Source organism: Doryrhamphus excisus, chromosome 2, assembly GCF_030265055.1.
Source record: "Doryrhamphus excisus isolate RoL2022-K1 chromosome 2, RoL_Dexc_1.0, whole genome shotgun sequence".
Lineage (NCBI taxonomy): Eukaryota > Metazoa > Chordata > Actinopteri > Syngnathiformes > Syngnathidae > Doryrhamphus > Doryrhamphus excisus.
Genome location: NC_080467.1, coordinates 11025650 through 11047724, shown reverse-complemented (window position 1 = coordinate 11047724; position 22075 = coordinate 11025650). Strand labels below are relative to the sequence as shown.

Here is a 22075-nt window from a genome sequence, read left to right as displayed (position 1 = left end):
GCTAGTGTTGCTCATGTTATGATATGTGGCAACTGTTACATCACACAAGTACAGCGTTTCATCGTGGTGTGGGACCTTGGTTAGTGTCCACGTAGGCTTTTTGTCAAAATCTCAAATCTAGACCAACATTCTGCCTTGGTTTTTGTACATTTTATGGAACAAGAAGGAGGAAGATGAGTAAAAAGGAGGAAAATCGGATTGATTAGATTTCTTTGTGGGAAAATTGATTCAGTTAGCGGCTGCACGGCGCCCTAGTGGTTAGCGCGCAAGCCTCACAGCTAGGACACCATCGTTCAATTCCACCCTCGGCCATGTCTGTGTGGAGTTTGCATGTTCATATTCCAAAAACATGCTAGGTTAATTGGCGACTCCAAATTCTCCAATGTGAGTGTGAATGGTTGTTTGTCTATATGCGCCCTGTGATTGTCTGGCGACCAGTCCAGGGTGTACCCCGCCTCTCGCCCGAAGACAGCTGGGATAGGCTCCAGCACCCCCCCCCCCGCAACCCTCGTGAGGATAAGCTGTAGATAATGAATGAATGAATGAATTTCAGATTCAGTTAGCGTCTGCACGTTGGTCTAGTGGCTAGCGCGCAGGCCTCACAGCTAGGACACCATTGTTCAATTCCACCCTCGGCCATCTCTGTGTGGAGTTTGCATGTTCATATTCCAAAAACATGCTAGGTTAATTGGCCACTCCAAATTGTCCATAGGTATGAATGTGAGTGTGAATGGTTGTTTGTCTATATGTGCCCTGTGATTGGCTGGCCACCAGTCCAGGGTGTACCCCGCCTTTCGCCCGAAGACAGCTGGGATAGGCTCAAAGCACCCCCCGCGACCCTCGTGAGGATAAGCGGTAGAAAATGAATGAATGAATGATTCAGTTAGTGTCCATTTTGGTTAGAGGCAGACCTTCTGGAATAAATAAATGAATGAATGATGCTAACCAAGGTTCCAGTGTCCAGGGTCTGTGTTAGGACCGGGGTGCAGGTTACACGCGTGCACTGACACAGGTAAAGGCGTGTAACCGAGGCTATGGATGAAATTTCCAAATTGGAGACAGTCCGTTTGTGCGGGATGGTGGATCGTCATGGATACAAATGTCCTCTTCCTGAATCAATGATTCCTTGGAATCCGGCTGAGTTGTTAGCACCGCAGATCCTCTGATGGTGTTTTGGCCATCTCTCTCTGGATAACCACCGCTTTGGGATGGTGAGGCTCCTCATTTCTTCTTTTCTCTCTGTTCCTTCACGTTGGAGGTCTGCACTGTGTCCAAGCTCCTGCCGACATCTTCTCCTGAGTCAGATCTCTATCCGCATCTCCAAATCACAAACGCCCCGAGTCAGCTTGTTCTGTTGAGAGCGAGAGAGAGGACGGGGTTTGATTGTGCCAGGAGGAGGCGGCAGCTTTTACTTTCATCCAGCGGCGGTTGTCCAATCACAGCCCCTGCATATGTAATTAGGCACAACAGGCCTGTCAGCGACACTGTGCTTTTGCCTTTTTTTTTTTTTACTGTGGTGTCTTTTTATTGCACGTCTAAGGAATGTTTATCTGTTCCAAATACCTAAAGATTTACTGGTGGAACTTCCACAGCCTGCTAGAAAAACACCAAGCTTTATTTTGGAATCCTACATGAGACGTATAGATGTATAGTGAAGGGAGCTACGTGGAATATGGACAGGTTTACAGCTCATACAAACGCTGGGACAGTCAAATCATTTAGACTAGGGGTCTCAAACTCAATTTACCTGGGGGCCACTGGAGCTAGGGTCTGGGCAAGGCTGGGCCGCATCAGGTTTTCAAAAAAAAAAAAAAAACGCATTTATTAACTCGCAAACTAGAGAGCTAGCGACCTAAACGGTAGCCTTCAAGTTATTTCCTTTAAACTTAAAGAGCCAAAAACTTACCACTTCCACACGGATAGGGAGGATAACTATTAACAGTTATTTAACCTTTAACATGAACATTAATCAAACGTAATAATTTTTTCTGGGTACATGATACCATACAGCATCCATATCAAACTTGCGCGGGCCGCACAAACTAAACTTTCATATCAAGGCTGGGACCTCCGCATGTTTGAGACCCCTGATTTAGACAGCAGCTGAACATGTGAGATGAGCATTGACAAAGTAGCTAAGCCGACACAAGGCCACATTTTAGTAGCATATCAACAATGATCACAGAGGAAGGACATGCTTGTAATAAGCTACCATCATTGCTAACACAGTATAGAGGGGGAGGAGCCACCTGGCATGGCCCAGCAAGGTGCACTGTATTCGGGTACATGCTCCGAGCAGCCACTGTGATGGATGGGCTTTGGTACAACAAGCATGTTAAATGCCTTCTTCTGGAAGTGAATGTTTATTTACAAGTGAGCTCAGGGGAAGTTATGATAAAAGGATCAATTCCCTCATATCAGCCTAATTGTAATAACGGGTCCACTGATCATAAGAGGTAACTTGAGGTGGTTTAGTACAAGAAGAAACAGGTGCATAGATTTGAAGTGCCTACCAAGCATAGCTTCTATTCAGGCCTCCTTCCGTTTTTTTTTGTTTTTTTTTCCACATCTGGAAGTGATTTGTCCTTCCTGTGTTAGTGAACACGACGGTCAGTCAGATGCTGGAATCATCGATGCCCATCATCTCCGCGTCCTGCTCTTATCTGAGCGTGGGTGACATCAGGAGGATGTGATGTGGATGAGATCACCGGCGGTCCTCACGTGTGCCGGATAACACCCGTGTTGCTCTTGGCCCCTTTGAGAGGGGGGTGACAAAAAGCCAGCCAGAGTGAGACAAAAGAAGGCGGAGGAGGGAGGGGGGGGGGCTCTTGTTGTTCTAACCCACATTCACTAGAGAAGTATGGCCACCATGTGGACCCTCTCAGAAAGTGTGACGTGGAAGGGGGGAGGGTCCGGGTGGAGGAGTCCCGGAGAGACGCCGCACGGTCGGCGCACACGAGCTACATCTCCTTGAAGAGCTGGATTAGCCTCAAAGCCATGGAGACAGGTTGGACCCTTCTTGTCTTTTTTTCTTCTTCTCATTGGTGCTTCTCACAGGGACGAGTGGGTGCAGGCATGGGGGGGGGGGGGGGGGCATGTCGCTGCTTTACAAAGCTGATGTAATACGCTCCCCAATATTCCCAATCAGAGCCACGGGATGCTGAGCAGATGTGCTGAAGCGTTAGGAAAGATTGGCCCTGGTCGCTGGTGGAAAAGCTGACTCTGCCGTCCTTTTGTTGCCCGCCGCTCTTCTTACACCAGAGATGTTTTCTCCTCCTCCAGATTCTGCACATGACCCACAAACACCATTGTGGTGTCACGTTTTTGCAGCAGAAGCAAAAAAAAAAAAAAAAAGAAAAGTCATGCTAGTGGTCCGAAAAAAATAACTGACTGCTCCTGTCACTTAAATTAGGCATTTAAAGCACTTCCTGTCACATAGAGGATCTTTGACTGGGTTTGTTTAGCGGTAGGTGTTAAATGCACTCCTGTGATAGCATTTCTCCACTTGGTCGCAAATAGTAGCAAAGTGAAGGATCTTTGACTAACATATTTTTGTAGTAAGTGTTAACACTCCTGTCATATGAAGGATCTTTGATTTTGTTCACAGTAGTTCTTAAAGGGCTCTCTTGATCAATAAATGATCTCTGACCAGCATTTTTTTTGCAGTAGATCCTTAAAGACAGCAAAGTGGTCCTGTACCATAGAGGATCTTTGACTAACATATTTTTGTAGTTATTGTTAACACTCCTGTCATATGAAGGATCTTTGACTTTGTTCACAGTAGTTCTTAAAGGGCTCTCTTGATCAATAAATGATCTCTGACTAGCATTTTTTTGCAGTAGATCCTTAAAAACAGCAAAGTGGTCCGGTACGATAGAGGATCTTTGACTAACATATTTTTGTAGTAAGTGTTAACACTCCTGTCATATGAAGGATCTTTGATTTTGTTCACAGTAGTTCTTAAAGGGCTCTCTTGATCAATAAATGATCTCTGACCAGCATTTTTTTGCAATTGTACCATAGAGGATCTTTGACTAACATATTTTTGTAGTAAGTGTTAACACTCCTGTCATATGAAGGATCTTTGACTTTGTTCACAGTAGTTCTTAAAGGGCTCTCTTGATCAATAAATGATCTCTGACTAGCATTTTTTTTCAGTAGATCCTTAAAAACAGCAAAGTGGTCCTGTACCATAGAGGATCTTTGACTAACATATTTTTGTAGTAAGTGTTAACACTCCTGTCATATGAAGGATCTTTGATTTTGTTCACAGTAGTTCTTAAAGGGCTCTCTTGATCAATAAATGATCTCTGACCAGCATTTTTTTGCAATTGTACCATAGAGGATCTTTGACTAACATATTTTTGTAGTAAGTGTTAACACTCCTTAAAAACAAAGTGGGTCCTGTACATAAAGGATCTTTGAATAGCACAGGTCTTAACAGCACTCCTGTCGTATAGAGGATCTTTGTGGTTGTGCATTAGGTCAAGCAGAGTGCTTGGGTCACAGCGGGCCAGAGAAGTCTAGTGGGGAATGTTTTTCCATCCTGTTGTAAACCACCACGCCACTCCAAACAAACAGTTGCCGTGGTGACGTGATGACAACCTTTCCTGTCAGCGGCAGGCAGCGTTACTCATGCGGTTCCCGGTGTGTTCTTTTCTCTCCTTTTTTTGTCGCTGAGATAAGAGAAAGGTTGAGTGGACGTTACGACACGGGGCGGTGTACTTAATTTTTTTTTTTATGGCGGCTGCTTGTCAGTCATTGACTTCCTGTGTTGGCCTTCAACACTCGGGAAGATTCTGGGTGTTTGGCAGCTCACTAAGGTGAAATGATTGGTGGCCTGCCTTCCAGGCTGCCAACAGGGGGGCGGGGCCACAACAACGGTACTCTTACGTTACACTTTTTTAGACGTCATTTGGAGCTCTGATGATGTCACACCTTCCACAAAGGTGTAAAGCCAAACAAGAGCATGGTCAGGACGCACAGTCTTCTTACTATTCCCATTCCCATGAGCACGTTGGGGGGGGGGGCATGACGGGGTGTCTTGTAGTTGTGCTGCGAGGGATTAGTGTTGTTGTTGTTGTTGTTGTGTGGGAGGGGCGAGGGTGGCCATAAACTCCTAAGAGGATGGAAAGTGAGCGTGGAATATTCCGCTGTCTGGTTTCTTCTTCATGCGGCGTAAAATACGCCGTAAATCCACCTCCAGACACAACATACAACTTTAATGAATATTTTTGGTCAAGATGGCAAACTGCAGTCCTGTTTCCATGCAGCAGTACAGTTGGGTACGCATCATATTCTAAAGAATTCCAAAAATATGGACGCTACGTTTTCCTTCTAACAATGGAAAGTAATGTTACACTCTCTCCCCTAAATGATGCATTGCTTGTTTTCTTCTTGGTTGAGTTCATCACCAGATGTTGTTTCGCTTGAGCTTCAGGCAAATGAAGAGCAGCAGGTAGAGCGCTGCCGGACCAACGTGCAAACTGCTGCCAAAAGCGAGGTCAAAGGTTAAGTGTCCGACTCAGACCTGGCGTCTTATCTGGCCAGCTGCTCCCAATTAAAGCATTTTCTGCTGACAGCGTTCCTTTTTTTTTTTTTTTGCTGCTGCAAATGTTTGACCCGAAAACGTCTTCTGCGGCGTGAAGCATTCTGTCATGAGAAAGCCTGCGAGGCAACGAGGACGTTTGTGATTCACAGGATGGGATTGCGCTCTAGATATGCAGAGGCCTTGCAATGATGTCACGGCTGTGCTGTGAAAACAAGAGGCTATCCAAACAGGATGACAAAGATCAAAGTTTGTGTACGGCCTTGAAACACACACACAGTCTCACTACACACACACACGCACACACACTCACAAAGGGGCTATTAAAACAATGAGGGCTGACATTGGTAACATTAGTGCACAGCACCCTGCTGCCCCTAGTGGTGAGATCATGAAGGACCTTGAATGATCATTCATTTTCTACCGCTTATCCTCAGGAGGGTCGCAGGGGTGCTGGAGCCTATCCCAGCTGTCTTCGGGCGAGAGGCGCGGTCCACCCTGGACTGGTGGCCAGCCAATCACAGGGCACATATAGACAAACAACCATTCACACTCACATTCATACCTATGGACAATTTGGAGTCGCTAATTAACCTAGCATGTTTTTGGAATATGAACGTGCAAACTCCACACAGAGATGGCCGAAGGTGGAATTGAACTCGTGTCTCCTAGCTGTGAGGCCTGTGTGCTAACCACTCTACACTGTGCAGCCCCTTGAATGGTCATGAAGTCATTCATTCATTTTCTACCGCTTTTTCCTCACAAGGGTCGCGGGGGTGCTGGAGCCTATCCCAGCTGTCTTTGGGCGAGAGGCGGGGTACACCCTGGACTGGTGGCCAGCCAATCACAGGGCACATATAGACAAACAACCATTCACACTCACATTCATACCGATGGACAATTTGGAGTCGCCAATTAACCTAGCATGTTTTTGGAATATGAATGTGCAAACTCCACACAGAGATGGCCGAAGGTGGAATTGAACTTGTGTCTCCTAGCTGTGAGGCCTGCGTGCTAACCACTCCACCCACTGTGCAGCTCCTTGAATGATCATGAAGTCACGATATTGTGAAAAGAAAACGAAGAAGAAGCACACCTTGATGGACCTTGCTTGGTGCAAAGGCTTCGTCCCAATACATTTTCTCACATTGTGGACATACTAAAACAATCAGGTCATTCACCTCCTTTTTTATCTTCTAGGCGTGTCCCATGCGTGACATGACGCCGGCAGGCGGGCTCCGGGGAACGCCGCTGTAAAAGGATGTAGACGGCTAGCGGCAGGCGGCGGAAGACGAGTGCCAAGGAAAGCCGAGCTGCGAGAGGCGAGGAGGCCGGATAAGAGGAATCCTCGAGCAGGAAGCGAAGCGGTGTTTAGGACAGGAGCACAAAGGACCAGAGGACCACCCCTCCCCTCCCCCCCGCCGCCACCCACCCCAGCCGTCGCCAGCATGTGCCATGTGATCGTCACCTGCCGCTCCATGCTGTGGACTCTGCTGAGCATCGTGGCCGCCTTCGGGGAGCTCATCGCCTTCATGAGCACCGACTGGCTGGTGGGATACCCGCGCACGCCCGACGCCGTCTTCGGCCACCACGGGACCACGGCGGCCGGGGAGGCCTACCGGCCCACGCTGGGTATCTACGGCCGCTGCATTAAGCTGCCCCACCTGCAGCGCGGCGTGCTGTGCGGGCCCTACGCCGTCCACTTCGGGGAGATCGCCAGCGGGTTCTGGCAGGCCACGTCCATCTTCCTGGCGACAGGCATCCTGCTGCTGTGCGCCGTGGCCTTCATCTCCGTGTTCACCATGTGCTTCCAGAGCATCATGAAGAAGAGCATCTTCAACGTGTGCGGCCTGCTGCAAGGCATCGCAGGTAAGATTTTCTCATCAATGATTTACCAAAAGCCTTTGAAGTGGATGCACGGCAGGTATTGGACAGCTAGCTAGCAGTTTAGCTAGCAGTTAGCTAAATGTCAACAGCTAACATTAGCATATGACAAGCCAGTATTTGAACTCTGACTGGATGAAGACGTTTCAGGAGAAATTGTGTTTTGAATTCTGAAATGTTGAGATATCCCTGACGTGAGTTGAAACCGAGGATCGAACCAGCGACCATCAAGTGGGCAGACGAACATGCTAGCACCCGAGCCGTGCCGCCGTGCACGGCTCGGGTATTTTAATCTGGGAAATGATGGATGCATTTTTAGGAACATCCTGCTGAAGCATGATTTTGGAAACACGAGGGCTGAGGATTGAACCAGCAACCATTGGGTATCTATGTCACCCTGTAAAATATGTGCAATGTTGCAATAATGGAAATTAGAGCATAATTTTTCCACCACTAGGCGGCACCATTGTGTTTTTAGCAGAATTAGCCATGTTGCAAAGTAAAAACACAGACTGAATGATGAACAAATCAGTTGAATAATAAAAGCAGGTTTTAGGATCGAACCAGCAACCACCAGGTAGGGGTAACGGACCAATCTACCTCTTGAGCCACATCTTCCTGCAGAATAAGCGGAAAGTTAAAAGTCATGGAAAATGGAGCGTGATTTTCCACCACTAGGGGGCACCATTTTATTTGTTGTTTTTAGCGGAACTAGCTTAGAAACACGTCTCAAAGTAGGACTAGTAGGCGTGCACCTGCTGTCTTGGTTTCACTTTTAGTTGGGATCTGCTCCGCGTCATTCGGAGGCTACTCGGAATGTTTGCCGTGACCTTATTCCGCGACCCACCAGCGATGGCCCACTCCTCTCCATCATCATCATCAGTCTTTCCACGAGCGCCTCCGAGCTCAGGCTAGCGGCGAGTCGGGATCCAGACGCCAGATGTTTGCGGGAAGCGATTTGACCTCATACGAGGCTGCCAGAGATGAGAGCATCTCGGGGGGCGCCGAGTCCACATGATGTCATCCGTGCTCGTGAGTTGTAACGTCCTCGGCGGATCCGGTGTGGATGACTCTGCGGAACGGCTAAAACACACATGTCTGAGTCTTCTAGACTAGGACGCTAACACTAAAAAAGGCTTTTATTTGCCGGCGGTCCAGATTGATAGCCAAAGTAAAGTACGTTGTCATCACAGACGTCAACAATAGATGCTACATATACATATATGGCAAGCTAACATGCTAACACTACACTCATATTTTAACAGCAACATCATGCTAGGCTAGGTTAGAAAATTATCAAATGACTGACAGATAGGTGGCAGTGCTTTGTTTTAAGACGTGTAGCAAAGCCTCTGAAATGTAACCGCAGGTCCCAGGGGGGTATTCCAGGTGGGCGGGGTCCAGCAAATCGCAAAGTCACATATCGACAAACGCTCACGTTCCTACCGACGGACAATTAGCCTAACATGAGTGGTTTTGGGGACTCCACATGGAGATGTCTAATCTGAACCCAGATCTCCCAGGTCTCCTGACTGCGTGGCCACCAGTGCCTAACCACTTGTCCACCGCATAATACTGTCAGAAAGTCACTTTTCCATAACAGCGGACCGTTTGCTAACATGTTGGCTTCAAGAAGAAAGGGTTCATGAGGGTTGACCAAACCCTCTTCCCCTGCACCCCTTGCACCCCCTGCACCCCCCCTGTTACTGTGTGATTTCAAGGGTATGATTCCCAGGAAACGAGGTCCGTGTAGTCTGAAAGGACAATGGATCAGGATGGACACTTTAGATGTGGACACAGAGCAGATACGGCAACAGGGAATATTAAAGCCTGGAGGGCGGAGTGCAGATTAGGTTAGGAGGTCCGTGTGTGTGTGTGTGTGTGTGTGTGTGTGTGTGTGTGTGTGTGTGTGTGTGGCTGGGTGGGGGTCCGGCCTATTAAAGCCATACCTTCAATCCATCAGCGTAAGTCGGCCTGGATGTCAGATGTAGAGCAGCAACATGTGGAAAGAATTTATGACCTACTTTTCATTTCCTTGTTCGACACGAGACACAAAAGAGCAAAGCTCCGTAAAGACAAAGCAGGTTTGAGTTTAAAATGGCGTCTTTAACCCACTTTTAACTTTATGACGTTCAGCCGCATCACCGGTGCACACCTTTTGGGGACCGTTTGAGCAGGATTTTGTGGAAAGGTATGGCCGCCATCACGTCAGCAATGACTCGTCCATGAGTCACTCTACTGTGCCACCATGCGCAGTAAATGTTGTTTACAAAGGAGTCCCATTGTTGCCGTGAGCGAGTGTGTGTGTGTGTTAGCTGTGGAAGTGGGTCACATTTACACAGGAAGTTACCCTTTCACCCGCTCGCTGGCCGAACTCTCCGCTGTCTCTCCGGGAAAACCCCCTCAGCTACCTTTTTCCTGTTGTTGTCCGCAAGCTTCCAGTTCCTCCTCTTCATCTCTTGCTAGGAAATAGCATGCTAAATGTTAGCATGTTAGCATTTGAGCCGTTGTAGTCATTTGAAAAGGCTACCGAAATGGATGATGTAAAATCAACATAGATGATAGTTACCACTTTTTCTATTATTTGCTATCTTGCTTGGCGCTAGCATGCTAACTGTTAGCATGTTAGCATTTCAGACATTGTAGTTGGCATATTCCTATGTGGCATGGTGTCAAATCAACATAGATGGTAGTACTTTTGGCACTATTATATTTGGTGTTAGAAGGCTAACTGTTAGCATTTTAGCCATCCATCCATCCATTTTCCTCCGCTTATCCGGGTCCGGGTCGCGGGGGCAGCAGTCTTAGAAGGGAAGCCCAGACTTCCCGGTCCCCGGCCACCTCCTCCAGCTCCACCGGGAGGACACCAAGGCGTTCCCAGGCCAGCTGTGAGACATAGTCCCTCCAGCGTGTCCTAGGTCTGCCCCGGGGCCTTTTCCCGGCTGGGCATGCCCGGAACACCTCCCCAGGGAGGCGTCCGGGAGGCATCCGGACTAGATGCCCGAGCCACCTCAACTGACTCCTCTCGATGTGAAGGAGAAGCGGCTCTACTCTGAGCCCCTCCCGGATGGCTGAGCTCCTCACCCTATCTCTTAGGGTGAGTCCAGCTACCCTACGGAGGAAACTCATTTCAGCCGCCTGTATCCGCGATCTCATTCTTTCGGTCATGACCCAAAGCTCATGACCATAGGTGAGGGTGGGAACAAAGATCGACCGGAAAATTGAGAGCTTTGCCCTCCGGCTCAGCTCTCTTTTCACCACGACGGTCCGGTACAGCGACCGCATTACTGCCGAGGCTGCACCGATCCGTCTGTCGACCTCACGCTCCCACTTTCCCTCACTCGTGAACAAGACCCCGAGATACTTAAACTCCTCCACCTGGGGAAGGACCTCATTCCCAACCCGGAGAGAGCACTCCACCCTTTCCCGACTGAGAACCATGGCCTCTGATTTGGAGGTACTGAGTCTCATCCCAGCCGCTTCACACTCAGATGCAAACCGTCCCAGTAAACGCTGAAGGTCGCAGCCCGAAGAAGCCATAAGAACCACATCATCTGCAAATAGCAGAGATGAGATTCTAAGGCCCCCGAACTGGACTCCCTCAACACCTTGGCTGCGCCTAGAAATTCTGTCCATGAAAATTGTGAACAGAATCGGTGACAAAGGGCAGCCTTGGCGGAGACCAACGTTTACCGGAAACAGGCTCGACTTACTACTGGCAATGCGAACCAGACTCCTGCCCCGTTTGTACAAGGACCGGATAGCACGTAGTAGCGCGCCACCAATCCCGTACTCCCGGAGCACCCCCCAAAGGACGCTACGAGGGACACGGTCGAATGCCTTTTCCAGGTCTACAAAGCACATGTAGACTGGTTGGGCAAACTCCCATGCACCCTCAAGCACCCTCGTGAGGGTGTAGAGCTGGTCCAGTGTTCCACGACCAGGACGAAAACCGCATTGGACCTCTTGTATCAGAGGTTCGGCCAACGGTCGTACCCTTCTCTCCAGCACCCTGGAATAGACTTTCCCAGGGAGGCTGAGGAGTGTGATCCCCCTGTAGTTGGAACACACCCTCTGGTCACCCTTCTTGAAAAGGGGGACCACCACCCCGGTCTGCCAATCCAAAGGTACTGTTCCCGACTTCCATGCAATGTTGAAGAGACGTGTCAGCCAAGACAGTCCCTCAACATCCAGAGCCTTGAGGAATTCTGGGCGGAACTCGTCCACCCCCGGAGCTTTGCCACTGAGGAGCGTCTTAACGACCCCAGATACCTCAGCCACAGTGATGGTACTGTCCACGTATGTGTCCTCAGACTCTGCTTCCTCTATGGAAGGTATGTCAGTGGGATTGAGAAGGGCCTCAAAGTATTCCTTCCACCGTCCGACTACATCCCCAGTCGAGGTCAGCAGGCCCCCGTCTCCACTGTAAACAGTGTGGACTGGGCACTGCTTCCCTTTTCTGAGGCGCCGGATGGTTTGCCAGAACCTCTTCGAGGCCGACCGAAAGTCGTGCTCCATGGCCTCACCGAATTCCTCCCACACCCGAGTTTTTGCCTCGACCACCGCCGAAGCCGCAAACCGTTTGGCCTGACGGTACCTGTCAGCTGCTTCCGGAGTCCCACAAGCCATCAAGGCTCGATAGGACTCCTTCTTCAGCTTGACGGCAGCCCTGACCTCTGGTGTCCACCATCGGGTTCGGGGCCTGCCACCGCGACTGGCACCGACCGCCTTGCGGCCGCAGCTCCAGTCAGCTGCCTCAGCAATGGAGGCACGGAATATGGCCCATTCGGACTCAATATCCCGGTCCTCCCCCGGGATGCAGGTGAAGCTCTGCCGGAGGTGAGAGTTGAAGACTCGACGAACGGGAGACTCTGCCAGACGTTCCCAGCACACCCTCACTACTCGTTTGGGTCTACCAGGTCTGTCCAGCATTCTCCCCCGCCATCTAATCCAACTCATCACCAGGTGGTGATCAGTTGACAGCTCAGCCCCTCTCTTCACCCGTGTGTCCAGAACATGCGGACGCAGGTCTGATGATACGACTACAAAGTCGATCATAGACCTGCGGCCTAGGGTGTCCTGGTGCCAAGTGCACTTATGGACATCCCTATGTTCGAACATGGTGTTAGTTATGGACAAACTGTGGTTCGCACAGAAGTCCAATAACATCACACCGCACGGGTTCAGATCAGGGAGGCCGTTCCTCCCAATCACGCCCCTCCAGGTCACACTGTCATTGCCCACATGGGCGTTGAAGTCTCCCAGTAGAACGACGGAGTCACCAGCTGGGGTGCTCTCCAGCACCCCTCTGACGGACTCCAGGAAGGCCGGGTACTCCGAACTGCCATTTGGTGCGTACGCACAAATGACAGTCAGGACCCTTTCCCCAGCCCGAAGGCGTAGGGAAATGACCCTCTCGTTCACCGGGGCTGACTCCAACACAGACGCACCAAGCCGGGGGGCTATTAATAAGCCCACACCAGCTCGCCGCCTCTCCCCTGCAGCAACTCCAGAGTAGAACAAGGTCCAGCCCCTCTCGAGGAGTTTGGTTCCGGAACCCAAACTGTGGGTCGAGGTGAGTCCGACTATGTCTAGTCGGAATGTCTCAACCTCTCGCACAAGTTCAGGTTCCTTCCCCACCAGCGAAGTGACATTCCATGTCCCAAGAACCAGATTTGGCCGCCGAAGACCAGGTCGCCTACGCACCCGCCCTTGACCGCCTCCCAACACACATTGCACCGGACCCTTATGCTTGCCCCCGTAGATGGTGGGTCTACGAGGGGGAGATCCCGTGTGGCTTCTTCGGGCTGGGCCCGGCCGGGCTCCACGGGTGAAGGCCCGACCACCAGGCGCTCGCCTGCGAGCCCCTCCCCCGGGCCTGGCTCCAGGGTGAGGCCCCGGTATCCCACATCCGGGCGAGGTACGCTTTCTCCTCTCGTTCTTGCTCATATGGGTCTTCTGAATCACTCTTGGTCTGACCCGTCACCTCGGACCTGTTTGCCTTGGGAGACCCTACCAGGGGCATATAGCCCCAGACAACATAGCTCCTCGGATCACTCGGGCACTCAAACCCCTCCACCACGATAAGGTGGTGATTCACGGAGAGGAGCATTTTAGCCATTTCACTCATTTGAAGGTTGACTTACGTGGCAGGATGCAAAATCAATATACATGATTTGTTAGCACTTTCAGTGCTCGGCGCTGGCAGGCTAACTGTTATATTATTGCCATTTCAGCCTTTATATGACGTGATGTAAAATCAATATCGACAATCATTAACACTTTCCATACAGTGTGCTAGCTTGCTAGGCGCTAGCATGCTCACTGTGAGCATTTTGCCCATTTTACTCATTTAGAATAGCACTTACGTACATGGCCTGATGTAAAAACAATACAGATGATCATTCGCACTTTGCTACTTTGTGCTAACTTGTTAGGTGCTAGCATGCTAATTGTTAACTTGACATTATACTCGTTTCCAATGGCGCTAATCTCCAGTGTGTGACGTATAATCAGTATAGATGTTTGTTCACACTCTTGGTAATATGTGCTATCTTGCTAGGTGCTAGCATGCTAACTGTTAGCGTGTTAGCATTTTAGTGGTTGTCATGTTAGATAGCATGCACCTATACATACTCAGCCCATTGCAGCATCAGAATGTTCTGCTCACTCAGGACATTCAGGGTAGGAAATGTTTACGTTTAATTTGCGTTGAGCTAACGCATCTTTGTGCTCGCCGCAGGTCTCTTCCTGATCCTGGGCCTGATGCTATACCCCGCCGGCTGGGGTTCGGACAAAGTCCAGCTGTACTGCGGCCTGGACGCTGCCCCCTACAGGGCTGGCCTGTGCTCCATGGGCTGGGCCTTCTACACGGCCATGGGCGGCACCGTGCTCACCTTCGTGTGCGCCGTCTTCTCCGCGCAGGCCGAGATCGCCACGTCCAGCGACAAAGTGCAGGAGGAGATCGAGGAGGGCAAGAGCCTCATTTGCCTCCTGTGAAGCTCCGACGCCAACGTCGCCGACCACTAAAGACGCCGGGCGGGAGGATGCTACCGGCGCTGTGTCGTTGCCGGCCTCCTGCCAACGGGGGGGCCACCTTGAGAGGATCCTGACTTTTGTACATAGCCGGCTTTCATGTCTTCACCGAGGGAACCACCACTTCGCCATAATAGAACTACTCACCTCAAGAGTGGACAAATGGATCTTACAGAATGTAGTGTGTTTGTTGGTGTGTGTGTGTGTATGTGTGTGTGTGTGTGTGTGTGTGTGTGTGTGTGAGACCCTTGAAATGTATTGCTGAAAGGATTCTTCAGTGCACCGCGTCCTAGCATCTTGAGAGAGGATGTCTCGCCATGGCAACCACCACTAAAGCCCCTGCATCGTGGGGATGGGGCAGCATCAGCATTCCAGGAAGGACTAGTTATTTTTTCCGCCCCCATGAAGGACGTGTGTCTTGTTGCCGAGCGACCTGCTTTGTTGCCGACATGAGGTCGGTGCACAAAGACGTGATGATGTTGTGTTTGCTGTTAGTCCGTGTGTGTGCAAGAATAAAAGACCAAAAGGGAGACCAGGAGCTTCTGTTTGGCTTCTTTTCCGCTTGGCAAGGAGGGAGGAGACAAAGTAGGACGCTCACTTTGGTCCTTGAAGGTTCATTTTGTTTTTGTTTTTTACTACCAAACATATTTAGGACTGTGAATTGATGTCACTGAATTTTTTGGCACTTAATTTTGGTTATCATTTCGTTATTCGACAGCGAATAAACGAAGACAACAGGGTGTTGCTGTTAAAATGTAATGTTAGCACTTTAGCTATGCTAGTGTTGCTAATTTTTGTGGCCTTATGTTGTTGAATGCCAGGGGTGTCCAGACTTTTCCACCAAGGCTGAAAATCAGACAAAAGGCTTAAAAACGTTATATATATTTAAAGATATCGCTTTGTTTACTTTTGCACTATTAATTTAGCTTCTCTTCGTGTATTAAAATGAAACAGGTCAAGCACTAGGACCTAGCGGAAACCGACCGCTCAAGCTGAAGCCCGTTTACTTGTAGGCCGCTTACTAGGTCGTTGATTGGTTCAGCTGGGTTTTTGTGCTTGTGTGTGTGATTGGTCCTCCTTGCTGTCACTCTTTGGTAGTTAGCCAGAGTCCTGTTTAACATCTGTCTTTGGACTTTTGTTCTGCCTGGTCACGTCATAGATGCTGTGCCCTGTGTGTACGTGTCTTGTGCCCCCGCCCCTTTTTTTTAAATGTAAATTTGGTCCACGATTGCATTGATTTCGTTTCACAAATCACAGGGTTTGTTTTAGTGATTTAAAGCCAATAGTTTAAAATGTAGATTGAACACTAATTTCCATTTCTTCAGCATTTTAGCGATCATGAAAGTAAAAAAGTTAGTCAACATGGTCGGTACAACACATCCAATATGTATTGTGTATACTGTACACACTACGACATTGACGTTGATTTCAACGGCTTTACACGTGTAAAAACTGCCCTCTAGTGGTCAACCGTTGCTAGTGCACCTTGGTTGGCTGTACACCATTATGTACAAGCTCAAAAAACTCTCACACGTATAGAACTGCTCCCATCTAGTGGTAGACCGATGCTATTGCACCCTGGTTGGTCATATTCCATTACAATCATACTGCTTTTGCTGTTATTTTATGGAAGAAAAAACAAACAACGTGGGTAAGAACTTTTTAAATCTTAATACAAGAACAAATATACACTGCTTACATCATTACATCATGAAACGGAAGCCCCAAAAAAACCAGAAAATCTTCATTTACTACAGATTACAAAATATTCCAGTCATAGAATATATGATATAGATTCATTCCACATGTTTTTTTCACATTTTGATTGCCAGTGTTTCTACTATTTTGATTCAATGCAGTGTATTCTGCACATTTCTTCACATCATTACGGATACTTTACATCATTACGTTACACGCTAAAAGGCCTCACCGGATACTTTAAGACTACAGATGTACTTTTTTCCCCAAACTAATACCGATAACTTTCTGCTTCTCCAAACCGATACAACTTTTTCTATGTGTACTTTTTAAAATTTAGATTGAAGTGTTGTTTGTCGCACTTGGGGTGTTAGAAGCAAATTCGGTCAGCTTGTCGTCTTTCTTCTTTTAGTCCCATTTGAGTGTTTTCTACTTAAGACATCCTGAGGCAAAGTGAGGTAAAGGTGCAGCCAGCAAGGAAGTTTATAAAGTGCAAGCTTGTGTGACTTGACTGGAAGGACATAAAGGCCACCGAGCTCAAACAAATAGTTGTATTCATATTATTGTTTCAAGGTCATTATGCTTAGTTTTTTAAGTAATAATAGTAAATAATTATACATTAATTATTAGAATAGTGTCAGGCTGGGAAATTGTGACTTTAAAAGACTTAAACTGCTTCACTTTCAGTCATTAGGAATGAGGAATTATAAAATAAATATTGCATTAAATATAATTTTTAAAAGAACCAGTTATTTTAAAATTTAGAGAACCGTTTCTAATAAAATTGTAAAAACAAGAACTCTTAAGAATGCAAAATTATGCTAATAGAACGCGCAGCATTCTGTTAGTGTAATACAGCACCGCACCGCCGGGGAGCGGCAGAGGTACATATCAAGTTTCTTAGCTGGCATTTGGTGATGTTGTCTAATGTCAATTAAGGAAGTAGAAAGATCATTTAAAGAGGCGCACACATTCAGTGAGTTGAACGACACATTGTGGGGGAGTGGTCGCCTGTTTGATTCCCTTACTGGGGCTGAAGCGTCAGGAGGAAAGAGGAAGGGCTCAGATCTGCTCCCTGAAGGCCCCCTGGGCTGCCCTTGAGGTGGCGTTGGCGGCGGCCGTCTGCACCGTCTTGTTGGACATCACCCCCGTGGCAAACTCCTGCTGGGCCTTTTGGAAGCTGGCTCCGGTGGTGCGGTACATGGCGTGGACCTGGCGGGGAGGGGACGGCGGTTTTAAGGCACGCACGGCATGGCACAGCACGGCGCTGGACTTGTACCTTTTTGAACATGATGAGCGACATGACCACCAGCGAGGTGAAGAGGGCGGCGATGAGGATCATCAGGACGCCGACCACCACATTGCGGTTGAGGACGGACAGGGCGGAGATCCAGCCGCTGGGGAGGATGGCAGAACGTGGACACGCGCAATCAAAACCAAACATGAAAAAGATGGCAGATAAGAAGCCACGTGGATAATATTTTCCTATTATAATATACCCGCACGGCACGGCGGTCTAGTGGTTAGCGCGCAGACCTCTCAGCTAGGAGACCTGAGTTCAATTCCACCCTCGGCCATCTCTGTGTGGAGTTTGCATGTTCTCCCCGTGCATGTGTGGGTTTTCTCCGGGTACTCCGGTTTCCTCCCACATTCCAAAAACATGCTAGGTTAATTGGCCACTCCAAATTGTCCATAGGTATGAATGTGAGTGTGAATGGTTGTTTGTCTATATGTGCCCTGTGATTGGCTGGCCACCAGTCCAGGGTGTACCACCCCGCCTTTCGCCCAAAGACAGCTGGGATAGGCTCCAGCACCCCCACGACCCTCGTGAGGAAAAGCGGTAGTAAATGAATGAATGAATATACCCGCTTTTTCACCCCCCGCCCCCCTGAAAGTAAATAAGTCTTCCAAAACGCTTCCTACCTCGCTCCCCACCCGGGAAAGCCCACCGCTTGGATGATGTAGACGCCTACCTGGCAGACGTAGACGAAGAAGAAAATAAAAAAACTGAAGGAGCTGTCACTCCTGTGGCCAAAAAGAAGAAGGAAAGGAAATGAGCGACAAGGAAGGAAGGAGGGAAGGAGGGAAGTAAAGAGCGCCACTCACCTGAAGGCGCCGTAGACGGGGCGGTACCAGCACACGAAAGAGCAAGGCGTGAAGATCAGGAACCAGAGGATGGCCATGCCGAAGTCAATGCCGCGTGACGAGTCTATGCAGAACCAGGCCAGGCAGCCCACCAGGTTGGCCAGCAGCACTCCCGTGTGGACTGGAGGACAAAGAGACATTGGTATGTACCTTCCAGGACCTTGGTGACCAACTATACTTCCTCTGGTGTGCCTAATGTTTTTCCCTCGACATCGCCACGCTGTGAAATGTGACATGAACTTGCGGTTTGAACTCTGGGTCACGTGACACCGCCAGCGGACCGCATGACCGCAGCGTGTGATCCCGCCGTGCCTCGGTCACGCGGCGCCTGTGGCTGCGGAACGTCTGCTAGTTGTGATCGAGTTGGAAAAGAACGCACACATCCACAGGTAGTACATGATCTTCACCGTCTTCTGGTACTCCACCGGGATGTCCACATTGATGTCCTGGTAGAAACACGGACCCACCGGGAATTTGTCTGGCAGCGGGGGCCAGTTCTTCCTCCTACCTGCATCACATGCACACAAAGATATACATATAGATATACATATATAGAGAGATAGACAAAATTTAGAAAAATGTACATAAATTCAAACGTCAGAGTGGATATAGAAATTCAGCATCAAAAATATTTTTAAAAACTTTACCTTTTATTTCATGCATTTTACTTATTTTTCTTTCATAACCTATGGGAAAAATATTACAGATTATTTTACTACCACACTTTTTTTTTGACTAATTTATAAGAAATCTAGATAATCATTTTTGTTATAATTTTTTGGTAACTTTATCTATGAATTAAAAAAAAAAATTATTTTTTAAAAATATATTCAGATTTTTTATTTTAAATTGAGTAAAATATTATTTTACGCATGAAAACAATACATTTACATATTTTCCACACTAACAGAATTGTTTTTGAATTTACAGAAATATTTTATACATTTTTGTAAAAATTATTTTTCCGCGAAGAGTCTTGTTTTTTTTAAATTAGTGAAATATGGTTGTATACATAAAAAAAACGTACTTTTAACTTTCACAAGATTTAAAAATATATACATTTTCATTTTTTTCAATGTATTTTAAAAAGATGATTTTAATTTCTCTGCTACGTTTATAAAATCAATTTCCCCGCTAACACAATAGTTCTTTTATTGTAATGAGATTTTTTTTGGTCCACTAAAAGTCCGGTTTTCGACTCTGATGAGCAATGCGTACTCCGTGTCGATGTCGATGTCGATGTGGAACGTGTATACGTGTATACGTGTCGCCACAGACGGACCTCCAGAGGCAGAGAGGGACTGCATCTCTCGCTCTCGTCGGTCCAGTTCTGCAGCCTTCCTCTCCAGCTCCTCCTGCCTCCTCAGCAGCTCACCGGCGCCCCCCGCCTGCGACGGTGCTTCTGGAGCGCCCTGCCGAGGTTCCGAGTTTACGTGAGCTCAATGGGCATTGCAGGTGAGAGATGGTGGGGGGGGTGGGGGTGCTACCTGTGTCCGAGGCTGCGAGGGCGCGGGGGGCTCCTCTGTGAGCTTCATGATGGCGGGCTGCGTGGGAACCACGGGCTTGGCCGCCATTGTTGTCTAAACGGGCAAAGTCACTTCATTAGGTACGACCGCAATACAACACCTGCTTCAATGTGTCAACATTTGCAATAAAGTCATAAAATGCAGGGCTAATATGGACATATTAGATTATGTAGCCCAACCTTTCAAGACTATGATTGACAGCTGGGATGACGACAGTGTTAAAGAGAAATACTCACGGTAGTTTTGGCGTCTGTGAAGGGATTGTACTCGTCTAACGCTGCCGTCGCCGCAGTCGTCTGTCTTGCTTGAGTCACCGACGAATCCTGCAACAAAGCAGAAGGAAGGGGTCATCACTGACAATAAAAGTTGACAATGGTTGAGTCCACGTGTCGTCGAGAAGACGCCATGAACACGTGTGCAGCCCATGGCCTGTTTTAAAAGAAGAAGATTGGAAGGAAGAGATGCAACACGTCCTAACGTCACGCTACCTTGCTTCCCATCTTCCAGCTCCATGCACACTAGCCTAGCATCGGCCGTCACCACGCCAAAGTGATGCTCGGGAGCATCCCTCCCTTCACTGATGATACCCTCTCACTCTATTATATACACACACACACACACACACACACACACACACACTTGCAGACTGCAGCTCGTCACCGGACCCGCCTCCTAAATAATTCACGCCGCCTTGTTGTGAAACTTTAATCTTGGCGTATTGCAGCAGCATCCATCCTTCCAACATTGTTGCAGGGACAAGCTGGCCTCGTTTGTGGACAAAGTGGGCCGAGAGCCGGGTGACGGGGGAGTTGTTCTGTGGGGCGTGTGCCCAAGGGGGAGGGAGGGGGGCCTCGCTTGCACATGCTAGCATATGCCACGCGAGCCTCGCTTTCAGCGGCCCTGGAAGGCTTGCGTTCAGCGTGTCAGTGTGTTAAAGCCAGGATGCTGTGAATAATTTACGCTGGACGCATGCGAAAATGAGGCCACCAACATAAGGAAACCCTCAAACTTATGCAAAAACTCATAACTTGACTAATAATTTGGACTGCATGAGAAAGTGGAAAGGAAAAAAAACCTTGTTGAGCAAGTATATTGTACAACACAGCAGAAACACAACCAATGTTGTAAGAACAGTACATAATCAGTTATTTACAAATATTTGATTAAAAGAGTACCCTAAAATGGCACCACGGTCTAGTGCTTAGCGCGCAGACCTCACAGCTAGGAGACCAGGGTTCAATTCCACCCTCGGCCATCTCTGTGTGGAGTTTGCATGTTCTCCCTGTGCATGCGTGGGTTTTCTCCGGGTACTCCGGTTTCCTCCAACATTTCCAAAAACATGCTAGGTTAATTGGCGACTCCAAATTGTCCATAGGTATGAATGTGAGTGTGAATGGTTGTTTGTCTATATGTGCCCTGTGATTGGCTGGCGACCAGTCCAGAGTGTACCCCGCCTCTCGTCCAAAGACAGCTGGGATAGGCTCCAGCACCCCCGCGACCCTCGTGAGGAAAAAGCGGAAGAAAATGAATGAATGAGTACCCTAAAATATTTAAGCAACACCATTATCTAATGAAGCCATATTTGAATCAGATTCACATCTGGTCTGGAAGCTAGCAGGCATAGATGACATACATGACCGATGGTCTAGCTAAAAATAAATATTCATGTTGTCACTAAAAGACACAATAAACTCTTGACAAAATAATATCCAAAACCGAAAAAACATCTGGTTGCCACAACTTATTGGTTTTGAAGCAGCTTTATATCGAAGTAAAAGTAGTAACGTTGTTTGGGTCGTGCAACTGATAGCAATGCTAATGTGGCTAACTTTGCATCAGCTGGGGTCTCGTGAGCTAACAAGCCTTACCTGAAAAGGGTTGTCGAGTTCCGGGTCCGCGAAGGGGTTCCTGTCGTATCCCGACATTGTGCTACCTGGATCCGATTATATATTTGAAATGTAATTTCAGGACACACTGCTTAAAAAAAGTAAATTCTCCCAGGCACACTACACATTGGGAAAAGTCCAGCTCGAACCGTGTAACACTGTCCTCAGAGACACTACCGAAGAGAGATTAACCGCCTCTGGGCACTCGGTGAGTGTCATATACTGTAAACTGGACCAATGCGGAAGTAGTATCTTACGTCACATTTTCGACGTGACAGTTTAATCTGAGATGCTTTCTAGGTGATTCTCCAACAATTAACCAATTGCTACAATACTGGGCCTACAATTAGAAT

At 48.2% G+C, this 22075-nt stretch overlaps 2 protein-coding genes across 5 annotated transcripts in view; one reads left to right on the top strand and one right to left on the bottom strand.

Moving 5' to 3' along the window:
- Window positions 1-15215, top strand: part of lhfpl2a (LHFPL tetraspan subfamily member 2a) — a 38687-nt gene extending 23472 nt beyond the window's left edge. For both annotated transcript variants that reach the window (XM_058064495.1, XM_058064494.1), the window contains 2 exons: window positions 6749-7417; window positions 14175-15215. In XM_058064495.1, the coding sequence (XP_057920478.1) occupies window positions 6997-7417; window positions 14175-14431 (678 nt within the window). In that variant the 5' untranslated portion in view covers window positions 6749-6996 and the 3' untranslated portion in view covers window positions 14432-15215. The remainder of the gene's footprint in view (window positions 1-6748; window positions 7418-14174) is intronic.
- Window positions 15216-16101: 886 nt separating this feature from the next.
- LOC131111290 (secretory carrier-associated membrane protein 1-like) lies at window positions 16102-22005 on the bottom strand. 3 transcript variants are annotated; one of them, XM_058064092.1, is made up of 9 exons: window positions 20325-20428; window positions 20073-20159; window positions 19798-19890; window positions 19593-19722; window positions 18690-18818; window positions 18272-18431; window positions 18089-18190; window positions 17445-17562; window positions 16102-17377 (listed from the first exon to the last, which is right to left on the bottom strand). In XM_058064092.1, the coding sequence occupies exons 1-9, from the start codon at window positions 20334-20336 to the stop codon at window positions 17228-17230; spliced, it is 981 nt and encodes a 326-aa protein (XP_057920075.1). In that variant the 5' UTR covers window positions 20337-20428; the 3' UTR covers window positions 16102-17227. The 3 variants fall into 3 exon arrangements, with proteins under 3 accessions (XP_057920075.1, XP_057920074.1, XP_057920073.1); XM_058064091.1 differs by lacking the exon at window positions 20325-20428 and adding an exon at window positions 21705-22005 and having other exon boundaries at window positions 16103-17377; window positions 18139-18190; XM_058064090.1 differs by lacking the exon at window positions 20325-20428 and adding an exon at window positions 21705-22004 and having other exon boundaries at window positions 16103-17377.
- Window positions 22006-22075: the final 70 nt, after the last annotated feature.